The following is a 25,860-nucleotide window of genomic DNA, read 5'->3' as shown; positions in this document are numbered from 1 at the left end:
ACGGAAATTGAAGTAGTGATGGGTAGGACATCAATTTCAAATGAGTTTGTATGAGTACCTCATTTCCAAAAATGAGGTGTTACAATGTCTTACTTCAAATGAGGTGAGGTACTGATCTGTATATATATATATAATTTCTAGCATTGGCTGTTTGACAAAATCCATCGGCAACAAAAACTAATATGTGTAGTTGTGTACTAGGTAAATATCCTTTATACATACTAAATTTCATTAGTCATAATGAGTACTTGAACATTTAACAAGAGAAAATAGATAAAATTAAAAAATATTTCAAGGACTGTCATAGAGGCCTGCATAACAACTTAATTTGATGTTTTTATGGAACTGGGTCTAATTTTGCCATTGAATAATATTATTTACAGTTTGTTCCATTTAAATTACTGCTACAAATTACAGTGGTTTCATATTATTAACAGCTTAATAATAACATACTTTGATTAACATAGTTACCATAAAACTGCATGTTTTAAAACAAACTAAAGTTCGTATTGTTTTATAATTAGTACCACTTTTACATAAAAATAACAAACCTACCACTCCATGTGTTTTAAAAGCAATATGATAGTAATTAAAAACACCATCAACATTCGCGACGCCGGTAAGTCTTTTCAGTTCAGTTTCACTATTTTTTTGCACACAAATGACACTAAGGCAGAATCACAGGTATATTTGATTGTGTAAAAGTTGTCACCATTATTACATTTTGGCTCATTTATTAGTATTATCACCACAGATGTCATATATACCATAGATCAAGCAAACGTACCTACTTAGCGTGTCAAATGAACTCAGTGAAATCCACTGAGTTGTCCGTCTTTAATCGCAGCTTGCAGCTTTCGGGCGTCAATTTTTGTAAGTTGAAGTCAATCAAAACATAAAAAATGCCTCGTTACGTGATATTCAATTGCAACAACACAAAAATTATGAACAATCAAGAGCCTGAGACATATTTAAAATTACAGGCAAGAAACAACTTCAGTACAAAATTTGACACGCTCGGCCCCTATACAAATAGATGAACTTGTTTTTTCTATATAAATAAAGTTCTGTGATTATCACTGTAGGACAAAACTAAACTTTATGCAAATATTGCTAATGCAACTAAGTACGTACAAACTAACTTTTCTTCTGTAAACTGTCATTACTGTCAACGTCAACCGCCTGTGAATTACGTTTCGTGTCGGATTTATTTATCATTCTATTGAATTAAGAAATGAATTATTCTTTCTATTACTGATTAAATACTTAATTAAACTACCATGCTTCACATAATTTATATTATATTTCGGTCAGTAATCTTGTAATTGTTTTTAAGCAAGCTTCGTAAACGCATCTTCTCAGTGGTTGGCCCTCTGTGTTGGTATGCTTGGTATTCCGAATATTCAAAACACTTGAGTTACCATTTCAACGTCCAGTCTAAGAGAGCTCCCTGATTACACATAACAATAGCCATACAAACTCTATTGCTGCGGTAGATCACGTTATACTGGTCAATGTGTTAGCACAATAATAGCTATCAAAAAATTCAAAAATGAAGACCTGCCGCGAAAAACAACATTTTGCATCTCAGCTGCATTTATTCATGACTTCACAAATGCGACAGGGACAAAAGATGTGGTTCACGCGAAATCGTCTGATTTTTCGCGCGATTTTTGCGAGCAAGTTAACTATAATAATAATAATAATTATAAGTTAGCCAGTAAGCTAATATAGTCAGTAGTTTTTTAAGAATATTGTACGCTCGAAATGGGCAACTGTTGATACCGAATTTCCTGTATATCATACCATCTTATGTACACAGTTAACAATGAATAAATTTTACTTTACTTTACTTTATCCTGGGATCAAAAAGGCGTAAAATGTATGAAAACTTGCGGCGCATAAGATTGTTTTCTTTCGAGTCATGTGTAACGTATTTTTGGTGAGACAAATTTGAAGCCCGCGTGTGTCTGTCTCACTCCCTCTTATGGTAAACGTAACTATCTGTTTCACTTTGAAAGGATTTTTGAAGTGTTGTTGTCACAGTGCCTCTTCTGTCTTTCCGGTACAAAGCGATTTCCGGTACAAACGAGTCAAACGATACATTTTATTTTATCGGTGGACCTTTTGTCCCGGCCATAAGGTCTGTAGTTCGAAAACTGAACGTGTGGTTGATCACTTCATTTGAGGTGTCGACTCTCGCGACTGAGTTTGAGGGCCGCGTCTGCCGCGAGGCGCGCGAGTGGATGATGAGTTTTTGACGTTTTGTGACATTTGAAGTATGTGCATGATCTGTGAGGAATGAGGTGTTTGTGTTGCTACTGTTGCGAGCGAGTATTTGAGGGCCGCGAGGCGCGCGTGTGGATGATGAGTTTTGACGTTTTTGTGACATTTGAAGTACGTGAATGCTTTGTGAGGCGTGAGGTGTTTGTGTTGCGACTGTCACAAGCGAGTAAAATGAGGTGCGGTGAGTTGAAGTGTGATGCAATACATTTTTGCCGTGTGAAGTACTGCGACAAATTAACAATATGAGTGGTACAAATGAGGTGCCTCACGAGTGAGGAACTCAACACTAAATTGAAGAATGAATCTCTTTCGATTTTAGACCACAGTTTCCTCTTACAAATAAAGTTGCGCTCGCATCCTAAAATTATCGCCCGCTACTGCGGTATTACTAACAGAAAGTTCCCGTTTATTTCATTTGACAAATGTTTTCTGAATAGGTTTCTGGGGCCTAGAGAGATTAACAGAAGTTGTATATTTACAATTAACTTTTGGAACTCCATTAGCGCGTTGTAGGATCGATACACATTTCCGCAGTTGCTTACTAAGCGCCATTTATTAGAATTTTGCGGCGCGACTATTTGTCAGTAACAGAGGAGACGCCACAACTTATTCAAAAACGGTTCGTAAGGTCAGAGGACGAGTCCCAGTCCCAATTGAATTTAGTGTAAGGAACTAGAAATATGATGTTTATAACATTACTGTGCATATGACTTAATTTAGAAGACTTCGGACTCCTAATATACCTGACATACAAGAATTTGTTAGGACACTCATAAAAGGGAGCGCAGATTCTAGGCAAAATGGGTTTCTAGTGGTAACAGAAAACTTAAAATTATTGCCGTTTAAATAGATATTGATGAACTATATTTATCAGAAGTAAGGTCTTGAAACCTAAATGAAAAATAAAAGCTCAGCGCTTAAGGTACGCAGTACTTATAGCTACGATATTTTGACCTATTGGTCTCGAATGACAGACAAGTGTAAATACCATTGTCATCGTCCGTGGCGCTACATGCTACAGCCGTGCGTACGTACGACTTTTAAGAAAATCTAATTATATGCCATACGATAAATAAATAATTGTCATCTCGATATAATTGTAGAATCAGGTATTACCTTACATAACAGTTGCATCTTGTTTATGGGAAGTCCCGCTGCATATGGATTTTGGGAAATAAGCAAGAATACAGTAAATATTAACCCGTATGTTTATGTGTATACATCAGTTTATAAAGAACGTGAGACATTTATATTATTCGCACAAAAGAGCAATATAGAATATATTGCTTTGCAATTTGGTGATAAATTACGAAAGTTCTGAAAAGAAAACTATTTACTATCTTAAGCTGATGACTGAATTTTAATTATAAATGGGTAATCGTACATCATTAACCCTTATTTGAAGAGTTATCTGTCGTCTTACATTCTTATTAGAATATCGAAATGGACTAAAGAGCCATAAGTCGTAATGTTTTAGAATTACTAGCTCACGAATCGTACAATTTTCCCTTTATAAATTCGGCTAGTCAGCACATAAGTCATAAAAATGATAAGCCTAAAAATATATGCATCACATATTCATAATTATTCAAACACAAATTAAATATTTCAAATATCGAAAAAAGCATACTAGCTAGACATAGTAAAAGACTAAATAAAGTTGACGAGTACAGTGTAGAGAGGATTCCCGCATTAACATTCATGTATATTCATGGAAGTATCAAAGTCAATTTAATTAGAAATAATTGCCTTCATTTGATCTTCGCCTAAGTATGTGTGACTCATTAGATCATTGATTCGTTTCAATCGCTTGTATCCCAAAGATTTTTGCTCAGTTGACCCATTTTAATTTAATAGGAAAAATTTACATAGTTTCCGTTCTCGTAAAGACTTTGAGTAGGAGCTTACCTTTTATTATATGGATCCTTAGCTAATCATGGCCATGGTATTGTCAATTCAGTCAGAAGCCGAAAATGTATTATCATCTTATTTGCAGTTTTGCTACCAGTCCAGCAGTAACGCATACATTATCGTGATGTGGGTATACATTACAAATTAACATATGATAGCGTGCAATTTCTTCCAACTCAAGCGTCCATTTCAATTGTTTTGGCAAATGTATATTTCATATACAGAATTCATAACACATTATGCAATGGGAAATGTTGACATTTGGCAGTGGGCTATGTAAGACAATGTTTAAGCTATGTCAATATTGCTTATTACTCAGTATACTAACAATAATATGTGCATATTCGAGATACATATAGGCGCATTACTTATGGTACAGTAATCAATTTACATGAAAAATAAAAATTTCAACATAATGTCATAATGCTCATGGCAGTGCTATGATATAATTGTGTATTATAGTTACATGATATAATTATAGTTATCTTAAGCAGAAGAATCTTGGTGAATTTATAAGACAAAAAACATGTATATGATCTTGTTCTGACTAGGGACTGTTGTAAGGGAAACGTGAGACAAATTTTGCCGACGTTGATGTAACACCCATTGATGAAGGGGAAGCTCTTCAGAGTTTGGGTTGCTACAGATATTTTCTCACAAAAATGTTATTGAAATAACAGGTTTTATTTCCGTAAATATTGTAATACCGATCTATTAACTACTGGCTTCCTGTCGGTTTTATGTTATATATAAATTAAGTGATTCACCACCATCATAGAGTCATAATGGATAACTGTGCTGTGCTGTCAGTTTCAACTCATGAAACCTTAGTGGCTAAATTTTGAAACATCCCTTTGTATACCTTCTTATTTCTTATTATGACATTTCTGTATAAATAAAGTATATCAGTCACAGTACGCCCTAACCAGCGCCGGCAGAGGTTTAAACACGTCTCATTAGTGGTTCAAGCGAAGGCACGGACACCTAAATAGAACCGTTTTTCCCCCGAAGGGTAAAAAACGGATATTTAGGTTCCTGCCGAAGCTTGAACCACCCTTAAGGGCCTTGCCGGCTAAAGGTACTGAGGAAAAAGCAGCCGAGCGCTGGTAACCGGGCGACACTAGTACTTGACTGGCGCGCCAGATGGCGCTACTAGTCGAGGAATTCACTCGATTAGGGCCGAGTTATGAAGGTGTTAATCTCATTAGTGGTTCAAGCTTCGGCAGGAACCTAAATATCCGTTTTTTACCCTTCGGGGGAAAAACGGTTCTAATTTGCTCTAACCATACAAAATGTCTACAGATCGGGCTATTCGATGACCGGCCAGGCTCCTGGAACAACGCGCTCCAAGTGTTCTCGATCGACGCAAAGCAAGGCTACGTCATCACCACCATCTCCCTGGGGGATCCCGCACTGCCCGCCGGCTGGGACAAGGGCCCGGGCCTCAAGGGACCCCACTGTCTGTGGCCCTGGGCTGGCGCGGGTGACGGCAGTACGTCCATCACGTCATACAACTGTCTGAAAATACAGCCGTCTTGGATGGAGGATAATCCGTAAGTTGCAACTCTATGGTAACAAAGAGTCAGATAAAATTGGCTATGGTTTTGATAGCCCCGTCACGTCATAGCCCCGACTGCGCAAGGTAAATGTCATATTTTGATAGAAGTATGATAGAAGTATGATAGAAGTGTGACGTGTGACGAATAAAATAATATTTTAACCCGTGGGGCCAGCCGGCTAGGACGAGGGCTCTGGGGCTTAAAGGACCCCACTGTCTGTGGCCCTGGGCTGGCGCGGGTGACGGCAGTTCGTCCATCACGTGGAACAACTGTCTGAAGATAGAACCGTCTTGGATGGAGGATAACCCGTAAGTTACTCAACTAGAAACCTTTTTTATACGTTTTCCCCTCACTAGCTCGGAAACACGTGTTTTGTCCTTTAATAGCAACGGGTAAAAACGCATTTTATCCACTAGTGGGTAAAGTAATTTTACCTTGAATTAAGTCAAATTACCTGCTTTAAAATTGATAAAAGTAGGTGAATCTAGTAATAAAGATGATTTACCACCTGTGGAACTACTGAAAGCAGTGATAAACGCATTTTTTGCGTTGTAGTTTCCTCGCTATAGTGAGGGGAAAAGTTTTGTGTTACACTCGGGTGCAAATGTATTTTAGGGTCATTTTACGAGACAGCGATTTTTGTCTTATTCCTCTGTCCTTTTTTATTTTTGAAATTTGACCAATAAGGACATACTCTTGTGAAAATAGATTTATTTTTAGACATAACTATGGTTTTGGCCCATATTTTTGTGAACTCATTCATAAAATAAATTCATTTTAACTTTTTGATCCAGAGGAATAAGAAATTTAGGCCCAGAGGAATAAGATAAGTCAGGATAGGTTAACAAAAATGTTAAAAAACCGTATATTTATAAATGATATATTGTACTTTTGTTCACAAAACTATCAAAAAAGTATTCTAGAATATTTTTATATTTATTTTTATTAATAACATTCAGACTGTAAATGCACTAGGTGCTAAAAAGATCTAAATTGTTTTTATTAATATTTTTAAAAAGATCTAAGTTTTTTTTATTAAGGTACTTTAAAATATAGGAAATCACTTGATAACTACTCTTCTTTTTGAAAGTCAGTTAAGAAAAACAAGAAAAATTTAGAAAATTCTTATTCCATTGTCCAAAATCCATAGGAATAAGGGACAGAGGAATAAGAAATTATCGAAAAAAAACCAATGATTCATAATGTGTACATACAACGCGGCTGTCGTTAATAATATGAATAGATAGTACGTAAAGCAATTAATTAAGCAAAAAAGTACATTTTTAAAAGTTATACAAATCCCAAAAAATCGAACAGAGTAATAGGAATGATACCTGAACCACGGACAGAGGAATAAGATATTTACCTTCGCAATTCCGGAGCCACGTGCAACAGCCGACACTTCCACCTCGTACCACGTTCCGAGCGCGACTGATTATTCCCCGCGGGGGGAGGTTTGTCTACAATCTTCAATACGTTTATATAATAAAACCCGCACCAGAGAAATAAGAATTTTGTCGCGGACATCTCTTATTTCCTAAATTTTAAATACAAAATTATAGATAAAAAAAAACTTGTTAAATTTTAGTAATGTAGTAACTAATAATGTATCCATGTACTCAATCAAAATATTCGTTAAGTTGACTGAATTGAAGTTATCATCACATGTTTAGAGAAAAATGGAGAACGGACACGACAGAGTAGTAAGAATAACGGATATATTTTTTTAATATAAAAAATTACAATGACCTTATACTAAAGCTAATCGATGTCCCAGTCGACTAGAGATATAAAGTATCTCTGAAAAAAAAATCAGGATTTTAAACTAAAGTTTTCAGTGAAATAAGCCTCCGGACATTGAAAATTAGGGTCTCGGAGAATCACCCTTTACTTCTCGTGTGTTAAAAAACTCGCAAGTTCAGGATTCTATTCTCGAACCACTCGCTTCGCTCGTGGTTCAACTATAGAATCCTTGCACTTGCTCGTTTTTCAATTCCACACTCGGCGTTAAAATACAACTTTGCCCCCTTGTATACCAAATAACTATTAAAATTGCAAACAATACTCACTACATAAATTCCAATTGGAAGCTACTTTTATCGAGCAATGGAAAACGATTTCAATTTTAATTTATCTGTGAGACACTTCAACTTCAATAGGGCCGCTACTGGTTCTGTCGACCGAAGGATCCCCTCGGTATGAATGCTGATATCCTTCTCATCTTGTGATTCGAATCATCCATCCGATTAAGCTAAGTGCCTTGTCCCCTGCTATAAGTGCTATAACCCCTTGCGACTCCAATGACCCTTAATACCCTATTATTTGAAGACTGACGGAGGACCAACGTGACAATGCTATTACTCTTTACCGCCGCAATTAATTTACTTGTTGGGTTTTGTATTTTCGATCATAAATATCAAAGCCCAAAGTTTTTGCGAAGGAACAAAGAAGAGTAATTAAAGTTGAAGGTTTTGAATAGGCTGTCTTACATTTAGAAATACTTAAATTCATTTAGCCAGTGCCGGGCTGCACGTGTAAATTGTTTTATATTTAGCGAGCTGTGTCGCGCTGCAAAGTCAATAGGTACCTATTATTATAAGTACATTATTTGATACTGGCTGAAAATAATCAATGGGCCCTGGACAAGATTTAAAAGCACATTAAAATTTTATTGCTATGCGGCCCATGCGTGAAGCGATTTTTAAAAACACTGAATGCTTTTTTTAAAAGTAAAATAGGTATTTATGGAGATTTTCAGAATCTTTAGGGCTTATTAATTACACAATGTTTACATATTGTTAATAGGCTTAAGTTTATTGTCAAATGACTGTTAATCACATAGCAGAGAATTTATGGTGTTACATTGAAGAAACATTTCTGATAATTAAATAGGCTGACACGTAGCCATAACAGTTTACAATTACGCCTATTTATGATTACACTTTTTTTCTATAAGCTACATGAGTAATCAAATCATCCTTGTTCCAGCGACATCAACAGGCTACGTGTTGGTGAGCTAGCGATCGCCGGCACCCACAACGCAGGTGCGTGGCGGTTCGACACGGAAATCAGCACCGTCTCGCGAGACAGCTTCGTTCTCTGCCAGGATCGCTCGGTCTGGGCACAGCTCGTCCACGGCATCAGATACTTCGACTTCAGAGTCGCGTACTACGACTTTTATCCTGATCAGGATGACAGGTAATCATAACTTATGATTGACGCTTTGAAATGAAAATCGAGCAAGTGGATCTCTGTTTACCAGTTCGAGTATAATATTAAATTAGTACTCATGAAAGTACGATACCGGCGCCTAAGAGGGCGAACTCGCGAGGTACGTAGCCAAATGCATTTTAAGCTTTCTCTACAGCTCTTCCGTATTGGCGCGACTGATCAAGTTTCGATCGGCATCTGGCATCTATGATTGTCATTTCAGCTAGGCCTGCAGTTTTGTTTATGGTGCTAACGAACATGAACACATAATTAATCTCATTCACACTTCCAAAAGTAAAATGTTAAAAGTGGGAAATCTTAAGAAACGGGCCAACTTAGGCGCCAGTAATTTAATCACAGTTGAAAGTTGAAACTACATAACATCAGATTCTGCTTACAGGGACAATAATAGTCAAAGCTACATTTTCTAGTCTTTATACAAAATATAAGTAGCGCTGGTAGCCTAGCGGTAAGTACAGTGCGACCTTCGTTCCGGAGGTTGCGGGTTCGAACCCCGGCTCGCACCAATGAGATTTTCGGAATTTATGTGCGAAATGTCACTTGATATTTGCCAGTCGCTTTTCGGTGAAGGAAAACATCGTGAGGAAACCGGACTAATTCCAATAAGGTCTAGTTTACCCTTCGGGTTGGAAGGTCAGATGGCAGTCGCTTTCGTAAAAACTAGTGCCTAAAACTAGTGTCTTGGGATTAGTTGTCAAAGCGGACCCCAGGCTCCCACGAGCCGTGGAAAATGCCGGGATAACGCAAGGAGGATGACGATGATATACATAATATAAGTACGATGTGACAAACATGTACCTAGACTTAGTTCTGTTCACGTGTTCTAAACCACTCGATTTACGACAGTGTAATGCCTAATACGATCGCCACCAACAAACTGTCCTGCAATTTGAAACAATCTGTGTAATCTCCAATCGGGTGAGCTACTTGAATGTAATCGGCCATGTGTGGTCGGGCGCGGGACCAACGAGCTCACTAAGTCCAACCACTAAGGTTCCGTCATCAACACGGTTTATTAATCCTATTGTAAACCTTAGTACTGAGAATTGAGATTTAACAATTGCCAGCAACGAGTCTGATAAGTACTGATAGTTCCTACACGGGTGACGTTTTATTTTTGCTGGCTGAATTAGAAGGTATACTCTTGGGTCGACTCGTTCGTTTTTCGTCATGTTCCTAAATTTGTCCAATTTTGCTTTCGTCGGCCATTCTTCATTAGTCAACCTAGTCTGCAGTCATTATTGTAGTATTTGACTATAATGAGTTGTTGGCCTGTTTTTTATTTCGACTCAATCGTTTTTCGTCATTTCGTATTTGATCATATTCTAAGTTGGTACCGACCTAAGACTGCGAAAAAACACGAAAACCATCCATTTAACAGCGGACATGCCGAAAGAAGATTATGACGAGTGAAGAACGAGACGGATTAAGATAAAGATGAACAACGAAATTGACCGTAGTTGAGAAAGACCATCGACGATCGTGACGAATAAAGAATGGCAGACGAAAGCAGAATCGGACAAATTCAGGAACGTGACGTAAAACGAACGAGACGACCCAAGAGTATACCAATTAGAATAAAGCGATATTGTGCATGTGCAGGCTTTTTATCTGTGATAACAACGATTTAATTATCATTAATAACAATATATCATTCCATTTTAGTGTTATTGATAGCTCTAATCTAGAGGGCAAGTAGTTGAATGTTTTTGAATGAGTTGTTTATTTCTTTACCACATCTAATCTACACGTCATTAACCGTTTTACTTTTACCAATCTTTGTTTTCCTCGTAATCTTGCTCTATGTATCGACTTTTGCTCGTCATAGAGTTGTGAAACTTAACTTGCGTGTGTCATAAGTATACATAATAATATGTTACAAAAACATCGCTCTGCTCTATCTGCATCGACTTCTTTTTAACCCCCGACGTAAAAACGACGGGATGTTGTAAGTTTGACGTGTCTGTCTGTCTGTCTGTTTGTCTGTCTGTCTATGTGTGTCTGTCTGTGGCATCGTAACTTCTGTACGGATGAACCGATTTAGATTTAGTATTTTTTTGTTTGAAAACTGAGTTAGTCGAGAGTGTTCTTACTTCTTAGCCATGTTTCATGAAAATCGGTCCACTATGTCGGGCATTTTTTCAACATTTTACATACATACATACATACAATCACGCCTGTTTCCCATGAAGGGGTAGGCAGAGCACATGAAACTACTCAAGTTTCAGTGCCACTCTTGGCAAATAAGGTCGATAGAAAACGAAAGTGTGACATTGCAGTGACAGGTTGCCAGCCTCTCGCCTACGCCACACTTTAACCCACAACATTTCAACATTTTAATATTGTTATATGCCTATTTACTACTATAATAGCGACATCAGCAATAGATAAGTTTAAATATAATGAGAAAAGCATCCTATATCCTTGATACAATGCATTAAGGCCCTAGTTTATATTTAACCTTTGTAATACAAAGTATTACGCACAGAGTACAGGCGACCCAGACACCGCATTGTAAAGCGTTCACAAAGAGCGCGTGGTCACCACTTCACCAGACATAATGACAAATTTTACCGGAAAAATGCCACGATTTGAGCATCGTTGATAATAGAGTAGAATAGAATAGCTTTATTTGCATAGAATAACCCCCTTATTCATAAACGTTCAAAAGTGACAAACGAACTGTATCGGCTTGATAGCTTTAGTGAACGTTTATGAATAAGTGGGTAAGTATTACATGGCTTGTGTCTTCAGACGTTATTTTGACATTTTGTTGGTTATTCTGCTGTAGGTATGTATTTAAAAATACTAGAGTAGCATCTCCCTTTAATATCCTAAAACTCATTTTCTATAAATATAAATATTCCTAAATTAGACGAGTGCGGGTTGTGAATATTGACACAACTGGATCGAGCGATTGTGTCCCATAGTAAGTATTACTACGGGGAATCATATGTGTGGTGACTTTGAGTTGGCTTGAATGCTCTGTCTAGTAGTTGAGGTGGTCTGCGGTAATACGCCACAGATAAACATAACCTAACAGGCCCCGTAACCGAATGGCATTTCTCCGACGCCAAACGAAAGCGATACGCCGCTGGCTCTGTCGCGCCAATACGCAAGCGCGATAGAGATAGATATCTACTAGCACTTCGTTTCGTGAGCGTTTCGTGAGCGTTTGTGCCATTCGGCTAGCCACCCTGTTCTTATTTCTACGGTCATCTTGTTAAACATGCAGATTGACGAATACAGTGACTTGCACAATTCACGCCGTCACGCCGCGCGACTTTGCATCCGGTCAGTTGGATTTGTTTCGACGATTGTTCTGTGCTATGTTTAATTCCAATCAATTTTGATACATTTTATAGGTATCTTTGTTTAATAACAAAACGCTTACGGAAGTTTTGATATTCACAAAGACATTGTACAGAATAAAATGAATCACTCGCGCACTATAAATCAAAAATCGCTTGACCATTATATCGGTAGCATGAGAAATATGTCGAGCAATTCTCGGATAAAAATGCATGAGTGAATCGTTTAAATTATAATTCGACGCTGGAAAGGCTAATTGACTAACGTGCATTTTACAAACTTTACAGGAGAGCCAATATAAACTTTTTTTTTTGGAAAAAAAATCATAACTTTTTGTTTATTTATTATACAATAAAATGACGTACTACGAAGTTGGAGGTATTTGTGTTGTTTATTTGATCAATATGATTGTATTTCGATATATGTACGTATTTACGAAATAAAGTCCACGTTAGACAATTGACATTTTTTCAAAGTCAGGATAAAGGTCTAACCACCATATTCATAGTTTCTTAGGGAACGGATACTTAACTTATGCGACTATTAGCTTTAAAACCCAACCCAAAAGAACATATAATAAGACGTTTCAAACAAAACTAGAATCGAAGAAAATGCATAACAGCCACTTGCTAACATTATGAAACACTGGTATAACAGCTTAAAAGGCACTTCACCAAAAACTAACACCTGTTTTATGTCATACTGAAAACTATTGTATTTCTCATGAAAGAATCTTTAATTAAGTTAAACTTATTTGTGCAGGCAACAGCAAAAGTAAGTGATTATTATTCGATTGTAGACCTTATTATATTATAAAAAGGAAGATGGTCAACACTTACTTTTGCTGTTGATTGTACGAAAACAGACATAGGTTTCTACTGTTGCACCTTCGACGCTCTGCCGCCACCATGTAGTGAAAAAGGCGTAAAAATGTGTGTATGTGAGTATGTATATATTTTAAATATTCTGGGGGCAATCTGATACAAATCAACAAAGCCCCAAACTAAGCAAGGCTTGTATTATGGTGTGATGGGCAACGATATATATAGGTACTTACTAATGTAGATAAATGTAGGTAAATACGGTACCTACTTATATACATACAAATAAACGCCCTCACCGGGATTCGATTCCGGGACCTCCAACTTAGTAGGCAAAGTCACTAGTCAAGGTCAACTAGATCAACAAGGTAACCGTATTCACTACAAGTACTACAACATTGAATCTCAAGATCTCCATACTATCTGACCCGTTTCCTTTGACTAGTGAGTTATACACGGGACAGTATAAAAACAAACTTATAGGTACTTTCAAAATAAACAATAGAAAGTTACTCGTAAATATTATTAGTAAGCTTAGCGTTTGTGTTAAAAAGAGAAAGGAATTTAACATAAATAAAACGACTTATTACTTAAATATAGGTTCGAGTATCATTATTACTTTATACAATTAAAATTACGTATAATAATAATTAAGGAATACACAAAACAAAGACTTGAAAATGAAAATGAATTATTTATTTTTCAAGTAGGCATATTACAATGCGCATATGAACGTCAAATAAATCTACGCCGGCTCTAACCCTACGCCTCAGCCTCGAGAAGATTTCAGTCCCCCCTCTGTTGGGAGAGGGGTATCCACTATGGGACCGGCAAGAAACTCGGCGGGCCACTTCTTTTCAATACATTACATCTTATAATTAACATGCATTAAATAACAAGATAAAATTTAACATGCAAAAGTATTCATCAAAAAAAATTAACAGACTAGGTAGGTACTCCATGGAAATGAATTTCAATAAATTATATTGTAGTTTAATAATACGTCGTTCTTCTTCAGAGAAAACATATCAAATTGTCACAGAAGAAAAAGATAATATAAATCTCAATATCATTAAATATGTACAAATTGAAATTCAAATTCAAAATATATTTATTCATGTAGGCCTAGTTACAAGCTCTTATGAATAGTTCATTAGGTACATATATATTATGATCTTACAAAACATAAAATATTTTATGTGCTTTCTTATCTGAACTGTGTCCTCTACACATAATACAATTATTCTAATTGCTATTTGTTTTTTGCAGTTTCTGGTTCGGGCCATGCATGTTTATATTGTTTATCTATCAAATAGTCCTCGACTCTGTAATAAGCCTTTAATATCAATGATTTTTTAAGTAGTTCTTAAGAGCTGGGAGGGGTAATCTCAAAACTGTGTCAGGTAACTTATTATAAAAATTAATGCATTCATTGCCCAACAAATGATTTCTGCACTTTGCGGACACGAAACTTCTTTATGGCAAGCTTATTTTTGTTTCTAGTGTTATAATTATGGATATCAGAATTCTTAGTGAAACAGTCTAAATTCTTAACAACATAAATGATACTATCATAGATGTTTTGGAAAGCTACAGTTAAGATATTTATTTCTTTGAAAAGTCCTCTTCACGTGTTCCTAAGTTGTAAATAGAACGAATGGCACTCTTTTGTAATACAAAAATAGTCTGTATGTCAGCTACTTTGCCCTAAACCAGAATACCATATGACATTAAACTGTGAAAATAACTACGATACACTAGGCGAGCTGTCTCAACATTAGTCAGTTGCCTGATTCTCCTAACGGCGTATGCGGCTGAACTTAATTTGTTTGCTAGTTTTCTTATATGAAGAGTCCATTGTAGATTTTTGTCTAATGTTACCTCTACTTACCCCTAAACACTCCGAAATGAATGATCGCCACAATTACGCACGATAGCTGTCACGTCTTAACTCGAGTAGCACTAAGCGTTGACTAAAGAGTCTCCCGTCCCTTTCCCCCTTGTAAAATGTTTACGCTTAAGGTCAGTTTTTGGTTTTAAAATACCTAATACGCATTACACTATGACTGAAGAGTTCATTTAAATTCACTAACGTAAATTAAAATATAATTATTCGGTCAGGATATTTGACTATTAAATGTAATTTTTATTTACCAAAGACAAGCAAAATGGATTAAAGGAGAATGTTGTGTTATTAATTTCTAGGATATTTGTTTAAACCACCTAAGCCACTATTTCGCCGGTTGGGATAAACGGCTAACGTGCAGTTTTTGACTGCAGCGGTTTTGGATAAACGGCTAACGTGCAGTTCTTTACTACCGCGGTTCTAGATAAGTGGTTAACGTGCAATCATAACATTTTTTCATTCTGGTGAAATGACTTATAAACTAAAACATATAAAATTACATTAAACGAAATTGACTAACATCCAAACAAGTGTTTTTGGCGTTAATATATAGCCAGTATCTCAATAATTTGTCAAAAAAGTGGCTTGTTAGAGAAAATGTTTTTAGTAAATTGCCTTTTTCCAAATTGCTAACAAGCCAAAAAAGTCTTCAGATCGTTTTGAAACCTGGCTCGTTAGATCCAGAAAAAATCGCTGATTCCAATGATGTATATAACTCAATATGCCCAAAAATGGTCTGTTAGTCAATTAGCCTTTCCAGCGTCGATATACATACATACATACATACAATCACGCCTGTATCCCATGGAGGGGTATACAGAGCCCATGAAACCACTCAAGTTTCAGTGCCACTGTTGGCAAATAAGGGGTTGACAGAAAACGAAACTGTACACATATACACATATATCACAAACTTCATCATCATCATTGTCCTTGCGTTATCCCGGCATTTGCCACGGCTCATGGAAGCCTGGGGTCCGCTGTGACCACTAATCCCATGATTTGGCGTAGTCACTAGTTTTACGAAGGCGGCTGCCATCTGACCTTCCAAAGGGTAATAGGCCTTATTGGAATTAGTCCGGTTTCCTCACAATGTTTTCCTTCACCGAAAAGCGACTGATGGCAAATTTCAAATGACATTTCGCACGTAAGTTCCAAAAAAAACCCATTGGTACGAGCCGAGAATCGAACCCGCGACCTCCGCGCTCCGGATTGAAAATCGCAAGCTTTTACCGCGAGGCCACCAGCGCTTATCCGAGAGGCCAGCAGCGCTTTTCACAAACTTATTGTTATTGAAATAAATTTGAACTTAACAAAATCACAACAAAAACACAACAAACACACAACACACCAAAACACAGAACAAAATCGTAACTTTTCCAGTAATTTTGGTGTAGCATAATTATTATTGCGTTCAAGAAATATACCTATAGGTGTAATATTTAATTAGGATTAATAACAGTAAAATGAGCCTTAATTGATCATCTACCTAGAAAACAATTCGTTTATTTCTACCATGCTGCACTGAAATTGCTTACGATATTTTAAAATCAGAAACAAAGTTTTTTTTTCAAAATTCTAATTATAGGCAATTTATTTACACACGGGTTTATTGCACACGAGTTGATCACTAGAGTGATTCAGTGACATACTTCAAATCAAAGGCTACTTATATAATTTTTAGTCTTTATTTTATAGAGGCTTCCGTACACTCGTGGTGACGATACCAGCCTCATAGGAGATTTCACATGTGCATCTAAGACTCAGATCTTAGTGCGAGATATGTTTTTAAAGGCTTAATTTTGTAGGCTTAACGTCCTGGGGGAAAATACTTCATTTCTCTTAAAGTTGCACAACTTATAACTAAATAACAATAATTTGTAGCAGATCATTTGACTATCGTTAATGAAATCTGAATCATAAGTATCTAATAATTTTATATTGAGTCTTGAAAGTTAAAGATTTTGTATTTATAATATACCTAAGTGAGAATATTCCATCGCCGTTCAGCCACAGACATATCTTCCAAACGACATCAACGCTATCATATGATCTGCCAAAACGATAATGTTTCCCTGTATTACGTTACACACAAGATAAACATTAAACAGCGTTACGTGGAAACTGCGAGCGATCGGCGTTTCCTTGATTACTTGCATAACGCATAATGTCTCAGACATAATACCGTGATATCGATGGAAAATCGCTGATCTGGGACGCGATTCGCCATTGTTTCCTACGTGCCGTCTAGAGCTCGGAAACAGTATTAGCAATCCAAAAGAGGCAACATCGCTGATATTCGTGTCATCCCTTACTTACCCAATATGCGTGAGAAAACGAAACGACATGATGAAGTTGACACATTTTTTTATGCCAGACCATTTTATTGTAAGAGTATGGGCCTATTACAAATTACGAGAGCCCGCATGCGATTTTCGTTAAATAGCGGAGTTTGATGGGCCAGCTGAATTGGGTATAGCTTCAGTTTCCCCAATGCGAATTCGCACGCTGTCTAAATGAGCCTTAAAAGTAAGGGCCCACTCACACGGTGCAAGAACCCGCATGCATCATTACATTGCGGTATTTTATTGGCGTGCTGAACAAACGTATAGATTTATTACCCACTTTATTTATTTCAAATTATTTGTAAAAATAATATAAGGTACAAAGTAACAATTTACGAACACACTAGTATCGATTTTTTTTTATAAAGACTTTAGTAGGATTGGCAGAAAAAATCAAAATTAATAAATAAATATTATAGGACATTATTACACAGATTGACTAAGCCCTACAAAATAAAATAAATCGTCAATATATTTTTCTCTCCTCACACGAATTCTCGCCATTTTTAGGGTTCCATAGTCAATTAGGAACCCTTATAGTTTCGCCATGTCTGTCTGTCCGTCCGTACGCGGATAATCTCAGTAACTGTAAGCACTAGAAAGCTGAAATTTAGTACCAATATGTATATCAATCACGCTAACAAAGTGCAAAAATAAAAAATGGAAAAAAATGTTTTATTAGGGTATCCCTCCATACATGTAAAGTGGGGGCTGATATTTTTTTTCATTCCAACCCCAACGTGTGATATATTGTTGGATAGGTATTTAAAAATGAATAAGGGTTTACTAAGATCGTTTTTTGATAATATTAATATTATACACGTTAAATTATTTGAATATTAATATTTTCGGAAATAATCGCTCCTAAAGGAAAAAAAGTGCGTCCCCCCCTCTACCTTTTGAACCATATGTTTAAAAAATATGAAAAAATCACAAAAGTAGAACCTTATAAAGACTTTCTAGGAAAATTATTTTTAACTTGATAGGTTCAGTAGTTTTTGAGAAAAATATGAAAAACTACGGAACCCTACACTGGCCGGTTTTGTTACATATTTTAGTTTTTGAATTTTTCGCTTGCTTGGTTATCGAAACCGTGGTGCTGGTTTGTTAAACGAAACAATTTTTTTTTTTTCAGGTATTGGTTAAACCATAACTTAATACGAGTCCGTCCATTAGTACCACTGCTCAAAGAAATTCGGGCGTTTCTGGATGGCACTAAAGAGGTAAGAATTTGCCTTCTAATGTTATAGATTTTCTTGTCTCCTTTAGTACAGAAATAAATTAAGATAATATACAACATAACATAACACATTCATGGACACCAATACCTAATAAAAAATGTGATCCACAAAGAAAAAAATGTGCATACAAAAAAGCGTACCCCTGAAATGTACGGGCTTCTTAGGCTTAAATTAAATGGCGTTGTTCGCAGCCTGGAAGTGGCAAAAATCAAAATAAATCCCAATTATTTTTGCGTGTTTTTATTTTTCCAAGAACAAATGACATATTTCTTTATTTTAATATCATGATATCATGTCAATACACATTTTGAAAAAAATAAATTTGTAGGCATGTACCTAGTTATGAATGCTATGATAGTATTTAATATATATATATATATATATATATATATATATATATATATATATAGGTGGCGCTTAAAAATCGAGGTACGATTCTTGCGCCGTGTCTTGCGTGAGCGACGGTCGCGCGACTGTCGCCGTCGCGTCTCATTGCATCGTCTACTTCCATATCGATAAGGTTTGATTTCGTATGCGTCGCATCGCCGTCGCGCGACTATCGCGCGACCGTCGCCCGCGCAAGCCACGGCGTTAGTTTGAAGACTTTGAAGATTGTAAATCCTATATAAATAATCCTTGATTTTCTAGACTGCAAATGTCTGCATATAGACACCGTTTCCCACCACCGCTCATTATCTGGAACAACCACAGTAGGCCTAGCACATGATTGCCGCGAGAGTATATCGCCGCGAGATAGATCATACATCTATTAACTGTATTGACATAAGGACGGGGAGTTTATCTCGCGGCGACATACTCTCGCGGCAATCATGTGCTAAGCCTGCAGGAACACCATTTTAAACACATTGTAGGTGAAAATTAACATGTAATAGTTTAATCTATTATAGAGAAAAGTAATTATTAAAACACAAAACGTTTAGGGTACCCGTTAATGTTCCATTTAAACTTTAATGGCCCACATTTAGATTTCTGACCTTTGACCGGCCAGACCTTGGGTGTATTTGTTTAAAAAGGGATCGAGGGATTAATTTGTATGGCGCAAACAGACCTTAGAATGACGCTCTTAAAGTTCTTAAATGGGAAGGCTTTGCATGTTAACGGCTTTTATAAAGAATGTATACATTCATCGCATAATAATAAATAATAGGCAAAACTGTTAAGCTATACATATTTATTAACTGTTAACTTGTCCATAAAGTATGAACCCTTTGAGTGTTTTCACATTATCCGAGCCGATACCGGATGTAAGTAAGGATGTCAAAGAAGGCGTCTCTAATATACTTATGTATAGTATATCGGTCCGACATCCGATACCGGATCGGATAATGTGAAAACGCACTTGGGTAAAGCCAGACGAACGTAGGTAATCTGTGAGTTGTTACCTGCATCATTTATTTTGAACTGCAGAAATCCTAATGTCCAGAATACTCATTTTACATTGCCTTGGGTTACCAATTAAGGCACGAGGCATTTATTAATAAACATACATATGATCACGCCTGTATCCCATAAAAGGGTAGGCAGAGCACATGAACTACTAATTATCAGTACCAATCTTGGCAAAAAGGGGTTGAAAGAAATCTAATTGTGACATTGCAGTGACAGGTTGCCAGCCTCTCGCCTACGCCACAATTTAACCCATATCCCACAGTCGACTTCTAAGACACCCACGGGAAGAAAGGGGGTGGTGAAATTCTTAACCCGTCACCACACGGGGCACAAATAAAAAATTATTTAAATAGCGCTCGTCGACATTCAACGTCAACATAATAGCTTGCATTTCATGTCAAACTATAATTGCAACTTAACACATATTAAACTAATTACCTATTTCCGCAGATTGTATTCCTCGACGCACACCACTTCCCGATCGGTTTCTACGAGCAAGACGGTTCCCCCATCCGCGTCGTGCACCAGGGTCTCATCCAGCTTGTGCAGCGAGAGCTGGGGCCACACGTGGCGTTCTCGCGGGACTTTGGGACCGGCGCTGGGACCAAAGGTCCCACTGTTCAGTCGTTGTTGGACGCTAACAAGCGGCTGCTGTTCAGCTACGTGGATAACGCGATTGTGTCAGGTACGTCTCATTCACTTAATATAGCAAGGAGTTGGGACCACATTGCTTATGCATGGAACCAGAGGGGCCTCACTGATCAGTTAAAAAAAAAGTTCTTGGACACTCAAACACATTTACTAAAAATAATTTTATTTTACTTTATTTCTTTTCATTCTCCAGGTTTAGGATTTTTACAAAAAAAAAAATATTAAATCGCTTACAAAAGAATACTAAAATTTAAAAACACATTATAAAAAACGTTACCTAGGCTAGTAGCAGCGCGGCGGTCGGCCTAATAATTTTTTTTTGCATGTATATAACGCGGAGCCGAAGCCAACACGTAGAGTCCCTTTTGACACTGCAATGAAATGTAAGGGGTACTCCGAGATACTGCCTTTGATGTCATGGGACGCACGCAGAAGCAGCACCCAAGGTGTAAGGACTATTTGAGTTGAATCTCAAATGAACTAGGCTATTGGATGAAACTGATGGACGCCTGCCTAATAAAACGATATCTAATTTTTTTTCCGGCAGACCGACTCGTTCCCACAAAAAGCGACATCCAAGATGGCTCAAGGGCAACACCGGTGTGTGAACTAAAGGGTGTCGAGACTCGAGAGGTGTACACTACTTTCTACCTTCAGTGACTGTATCATAGGCAAATTTTCACTTCCACCCCAGGAGAATATAGCCCTAACTACCCCATGACTCTGGACGGCCAGCCAAGGCAAGCCAGAGGTCCCGTCCCACCCACCTTTCGGGTAAGATAACTCGGGTACGTGAGGTCGCTACTCCCCAACAGCTCGCCTTAAGCTGCCCTGCGTTGACTAATAATTGCACTGGTATAAACCACCGGGCAATTGGGTCGTCTCATCCCTACGCCGAAAACGGATGGCAGTTTGCTTGAAATAACAGGCGGATTGTATTCTGTGATTGTAATTGATTTTGTTCAGTAAACTCTGTGATATGAATTGGTATTACGTTGAAAGCTCTCATCAACCACGATTGAAGGTCCCGACCTGGTTCCGGTATGATACGCCCACGATTCCCGAAATTCGACTTCCCGTTTCCAAAGATATATTAATCCACAATACAATAACCATAATTTTCAACGACATATAACGATGTATATGTAACCACCACTCTGGCAAAGATATTATGCCGTGTTCCCAAAAAGCAGGAGTTTTATTGGTCAAGAAATTCCGTGATATCGTTTTGGAGTTGTTCATATTCAAAATTCTTCTAAAAACAGACAATAGTCCGACGGCGTAATGTTAGTACTGTACGATGGGTGAAGTACCATTACCCAGCTCCTCCAAAGTGTGGCGAACAGACTTCGCAATATGCGACCGAGCGTTGTTCTGAAAAAGTCACACAGACAGCTGTTTTTGGACGATTAGTGACTATTTCTGAGGCTATCGCGTTAATACTTCGTCCAGCAGTTCCCAATAAAGAATGCCGTGCCGTATTCCAGAAAACTGATTGCTTAAATTTTGTCCATGACTATCTGGCTTTGGTTCCGTTGGCGCTCTTTCTCCGCGTGGAACGCAATAGGCCTACCGCGTTTTGTTGTAATAGTGCATGCTTCGTCGACAGTAAGAATGGACCTGAGAAAGTCTTGTCTGTGTGGTTTCAGGAGGAGACTTTCGCAGATGGTCTCGAATGCTGCGCGCTCGGTGTCTGTCAGAGCGTGGGCTATCCGCCAACTCATTTTATGGTAGGTAGCCCATTGCATGCAACTGCGCGAATTATAGTGGAATGGTCGTACCCAAGTTCTTTCTCCAAGTCCCAATAATCGCATCCGAATGTCTTTTTAAATGTGAGTGTAAGAGGTCTTCGTCGAAGAGACAACTGGCCAACCGGAGCGAGGTTTGTCTTCACAACTCGTATCTCCCTTATCTACTGACTTAAACCAATTGCTCACTGTGGAATGACCAGTAGTGCCTTGTCCAAACGCATGCAAATTTACTCACCGGTTGCCTTGCTCTCGTTCCTAGATTATGCTTGTACAGCATGATCGCTCGTAGTTGATGCAGTTCCACTTAACGCGCGCGCCTTTAAACTCCTTGGGGTAAAGGTCCTAGAACATTCATAGATTATTCTGGTCTTCTTTTTATTTAAGAGGTCTGTAGCTCTTGTCGGTGGAGATTGCGCCATATTTCGCCCTATTTTCTGCTTTCCTCTTTATTTCTGGTCAAGAAAACTCTTCCTGGTCTCGACCTCTTTTTTCTTTTATCTTTTCTTCTACTATATTCTTCTTTTTCTTCTAGTATTTCAAGTGACCAATCATTTTGTCTCTTCTGTTTTCTATTTCATTCGTCAGTCTTCCTTCTTCTCCTTCATTGGTACCTCTTCGTTTTTCGTTCTGTCCAACTTATTTTCTCCATCTTTCTCCAACACACAATTCAAAGGTGGCTAGCCGGTCACTTTCTTTCCTGTTTTTTTTTTTCACCATTTCACAGCAGAATAAAGCTATGTAATATGCTCCAGATATAGGTTTTGCTAAGCCGTTTCCTAATTTTTGGGTATGTGAATTGAAACCTAAAAAAATACGATAGGTAAGTATTCCCAAAAGTTATAGCAAATAAGGGATTGAAAGAAAATACAATTATGATATTGCAATTACAAGTTGCTAGCACTCACCACAATTGAACCATATCCCCAAATTGACTTTTACGACACTCACGAAAGCAAAGGGGGTGGTGGAATTTTTCATTTATGATTCATCATCATCATATTAGCCCGTTGCAGTCCACTGCTGGACATATGCCTCCCCAAGGTACGCCACAGAGCCCGGTCTGCTGCTTTACGCATCCAGTTTCCGCCAGCCCCCCTATGCAAATCATCCCGCCATCTAGCCAGAGGGTGTCCCACACTACGTTTACCAAGACGCGGTCTCCACTCCAGAACACGCTTGCTCCAGCGGTTATCGGTTCTGCGACATATGTGTCCAGCCCATTGCCACTTCAACCTACTAACTTTCACAGCTATGTCGGTCACCTTAGTTCTCTGGCGGATCACTTCGTTCCGAATTTTGTCCGAATTTATGATTATGTTATCACAAGCATGAAACACGTTATCAAATAAAACTTATTGTAATTTCATTCTGTCTGACTTCGGCGACGAATCGATGGATTGTAATATTGCCAAAGTAATTTCGCAGACGGCTCCAGGCTTAGTACATCTACAAATGTTAATATTGTTTTACCTAATTCAATTTAAGAAACGCTTATTTTATCTGTATTCGGTGATTATATTAGCTTATTACATTTTCATTTGATCTATTTATTATTTAATATGTAGGTTTGTATTGTACCTCTTGCCTGAAATATTAAATCGACAAGAACCACGTTAAGTTTTTGAAAAATATGTACTTACTTATTTGGGTGGTCCATGTTTAAAAGTCCTCAATGCTTCGAGTTCAATAAGGACCAATTGGTCAGAACTTTGTAAAAATTCCGGATACAAAAGGCCTCATCACACTTGCGAGTATATCTTTTAGATGTGGACAGTCACATATATTACTTATAAGAGTTGTAATGTGTATGTTACCGTAAAGTAGGGTGAGTTGGGTTGGGCCAAAACTGACTTTCAAACCTCGATATCATTTTAGTTTTATTATCTAATAACATTCGAATTTCTAAGAACCTATCGATTTCTAATATAAAATGTGGCGTTCTCAATCAAAAGGTACCACATTGTCGCTTAAGCATTTGGTAAAAAGCTACAAGCAAATCTCTTCCTCTACCTGTTTCGTACATTGGGGCACATTTTATTTGAAAAAGTCACAAATACTTATGACATGAGAAACGGTACTTCCCCAGCCAAATAAATAAATACGAACAGATGTCATGTAATGACTAATGACTGAACGTGATCAATAGTTCATAATCGTCGCAAATAAATTGGTATGTTGAGCTAACGAGGGATTATGTGATATGCCTAATTAAATCAATGATTGATTTACCTATAGATTAATTTAATTACTTGACAGATAGCTATCATATACAAAAACAATTCGATGATAATAATCTTAAAGCCTCATTTATTTTTTGAGTCTGTCTCTAACAGCGATAAAAGTGTTTTTTTTTTAATATAGTAGGTAGTTTATAGTAATAGTAATAGTCCAATTTAGTTGTCAAAGCGGACCCCAGGCTCCCATGAGCCGTGGCAAATGCCGGGATAACGCAAGGAGGATGATGAATAGTCCAATTTTATGATCATTTTCTATTTGACAAGTATTATCTACTTTGAATGTCTCCATGTAGGACTGTAGGTACTTCAATACTCAAATATTTTTTCTACATAGAGCTACTAAGATAAGATATTACAACAAATAGAACCCCGGTCGTAGTTATTAGTATAATCAACAGTCCCATTTGCACCTCATTTATCATTCATAATGGTTGTTTCAGAAAACAATTGGCTATGGCCGACGTTGCCGCACCTGTGGGCGAACACGAACAACCCGAGCGAGCTGTACTCGTACTTGGACCGCGCCATCGGCTCTGTCAACCAGAGCAACGCGCGCTCGCCCATGCACTCCGCCATGGCGCAGACCACGCCCACCGTGCTCGACATCCTCTTCCTCCGCGGCTCGCTCAGGGAAAACGCCGATGCCGTCAATCGCAACGTAACCCAACACCTTCAAACAACCTGGCGGAAAAACGCCAACATAGTCTCCAGTGACTTCTTCCTGGGCAATGACGTTGTAGACGTCTCCATAGCGATAAGCCTCGAGCGGAGCCGTAAGAGCCGATGGTCATGACGACGCTCGCGGCCAGCCTCCCGCCGCGGCGGTCTCCATGTGAACGCTCTCAAGTCCCTCGTGCGGCCCCCGCACCGCTCCCCCTGGCTCCCGCGAGCGAGGATCCGCACCGAACCGCCTCACCTTAACTGGCCAATTTAACGCGTCGCCGGCCAATTACAGATATCCGCTGCGCTAAGATCACTGCCCGACTTCTTAATATAACGTCCACCGGACAATAGTGAGATAATTTTAGTATTGTATAGTTAGGGCCAGAACTAGTCCTTAGGTATTGACGCTACTTATAAAGTAACGGATTTGTATATATGTACGTATATTTAAATATACTTTGTGCCAAATGAACTGACTTGGATTTATTTTACTGCCTAAGCGATACGTAACGTTTGACGCGGCATGCGGAAGTTTT

At 37.9% G+C, this 25,860-nt stretch overlaps 1 protein-coding gene across 3 annotated transcripts in view; it reads left to right on the top strand.

Moving 5' to 3' along the window:
* Positions 1–25,796, top strand: part of LOC125229404 (PI-PLC X domain-containing protein 3) — a 59,363-nt gene extending 33,567 nt beyond the window's left edge. For 2 of the 3 annotated variants that reach the window (XM_048134234.1, XM_048134232.1), the window contains 6 exons: positions 5,500–5,750; positions 8,745–8,954; positions 18,507–18,594; positions 20,473–20,707; positions 22,323–22,403; positions 25,102–25,796. In XM_048134234.1, coding sequence (XP_047990191.1) covers positions 5,500–5,750; positions 8,745–8,954; positions 18,507–18,594; positions 20,473–20,707; positions 22,323–22,403; positions 25,102–25,454 — 1,218 coding nt within the window. In that variant the 3' untranslated portion in view covers positions 25,455–25,796. The remainder of the gene's footprint in view (positions 1–5,499; positions 5,751–8,744; positions 8,955–18,506; positions 18,595–20,472; positions 20,708–22,322; positions 22,404–25,101) is intronic. The other variant, XM_048134233.1, reaches the window with a different exon arrangement.
* Positions 25,797–25,860: the final 64 nt, after the last annotated feature.

This window comes from Leguminivora glycinivorella, chromosome 9 (assembly GCF_023078275.1).
Source record: "Leguminivora glycinivorella isolate SPB_JAAS2020 chromosome 9, LegGlyc_1.1, whole genome shotgun sequence".
Taxonomy (NCBI): domain Eukaryota; kingdom Metazoa; phylum Arthropoda; class Insecta; order Lepidoptera; family Tortricidae; genus Leguminivora; species Leguminivora glycinivorella.
The sequence above is the reverse complement of the archived record's forward strand: the minus strand, read 5'-3'. Positions and strand labels throughout refer to the sequence as shown.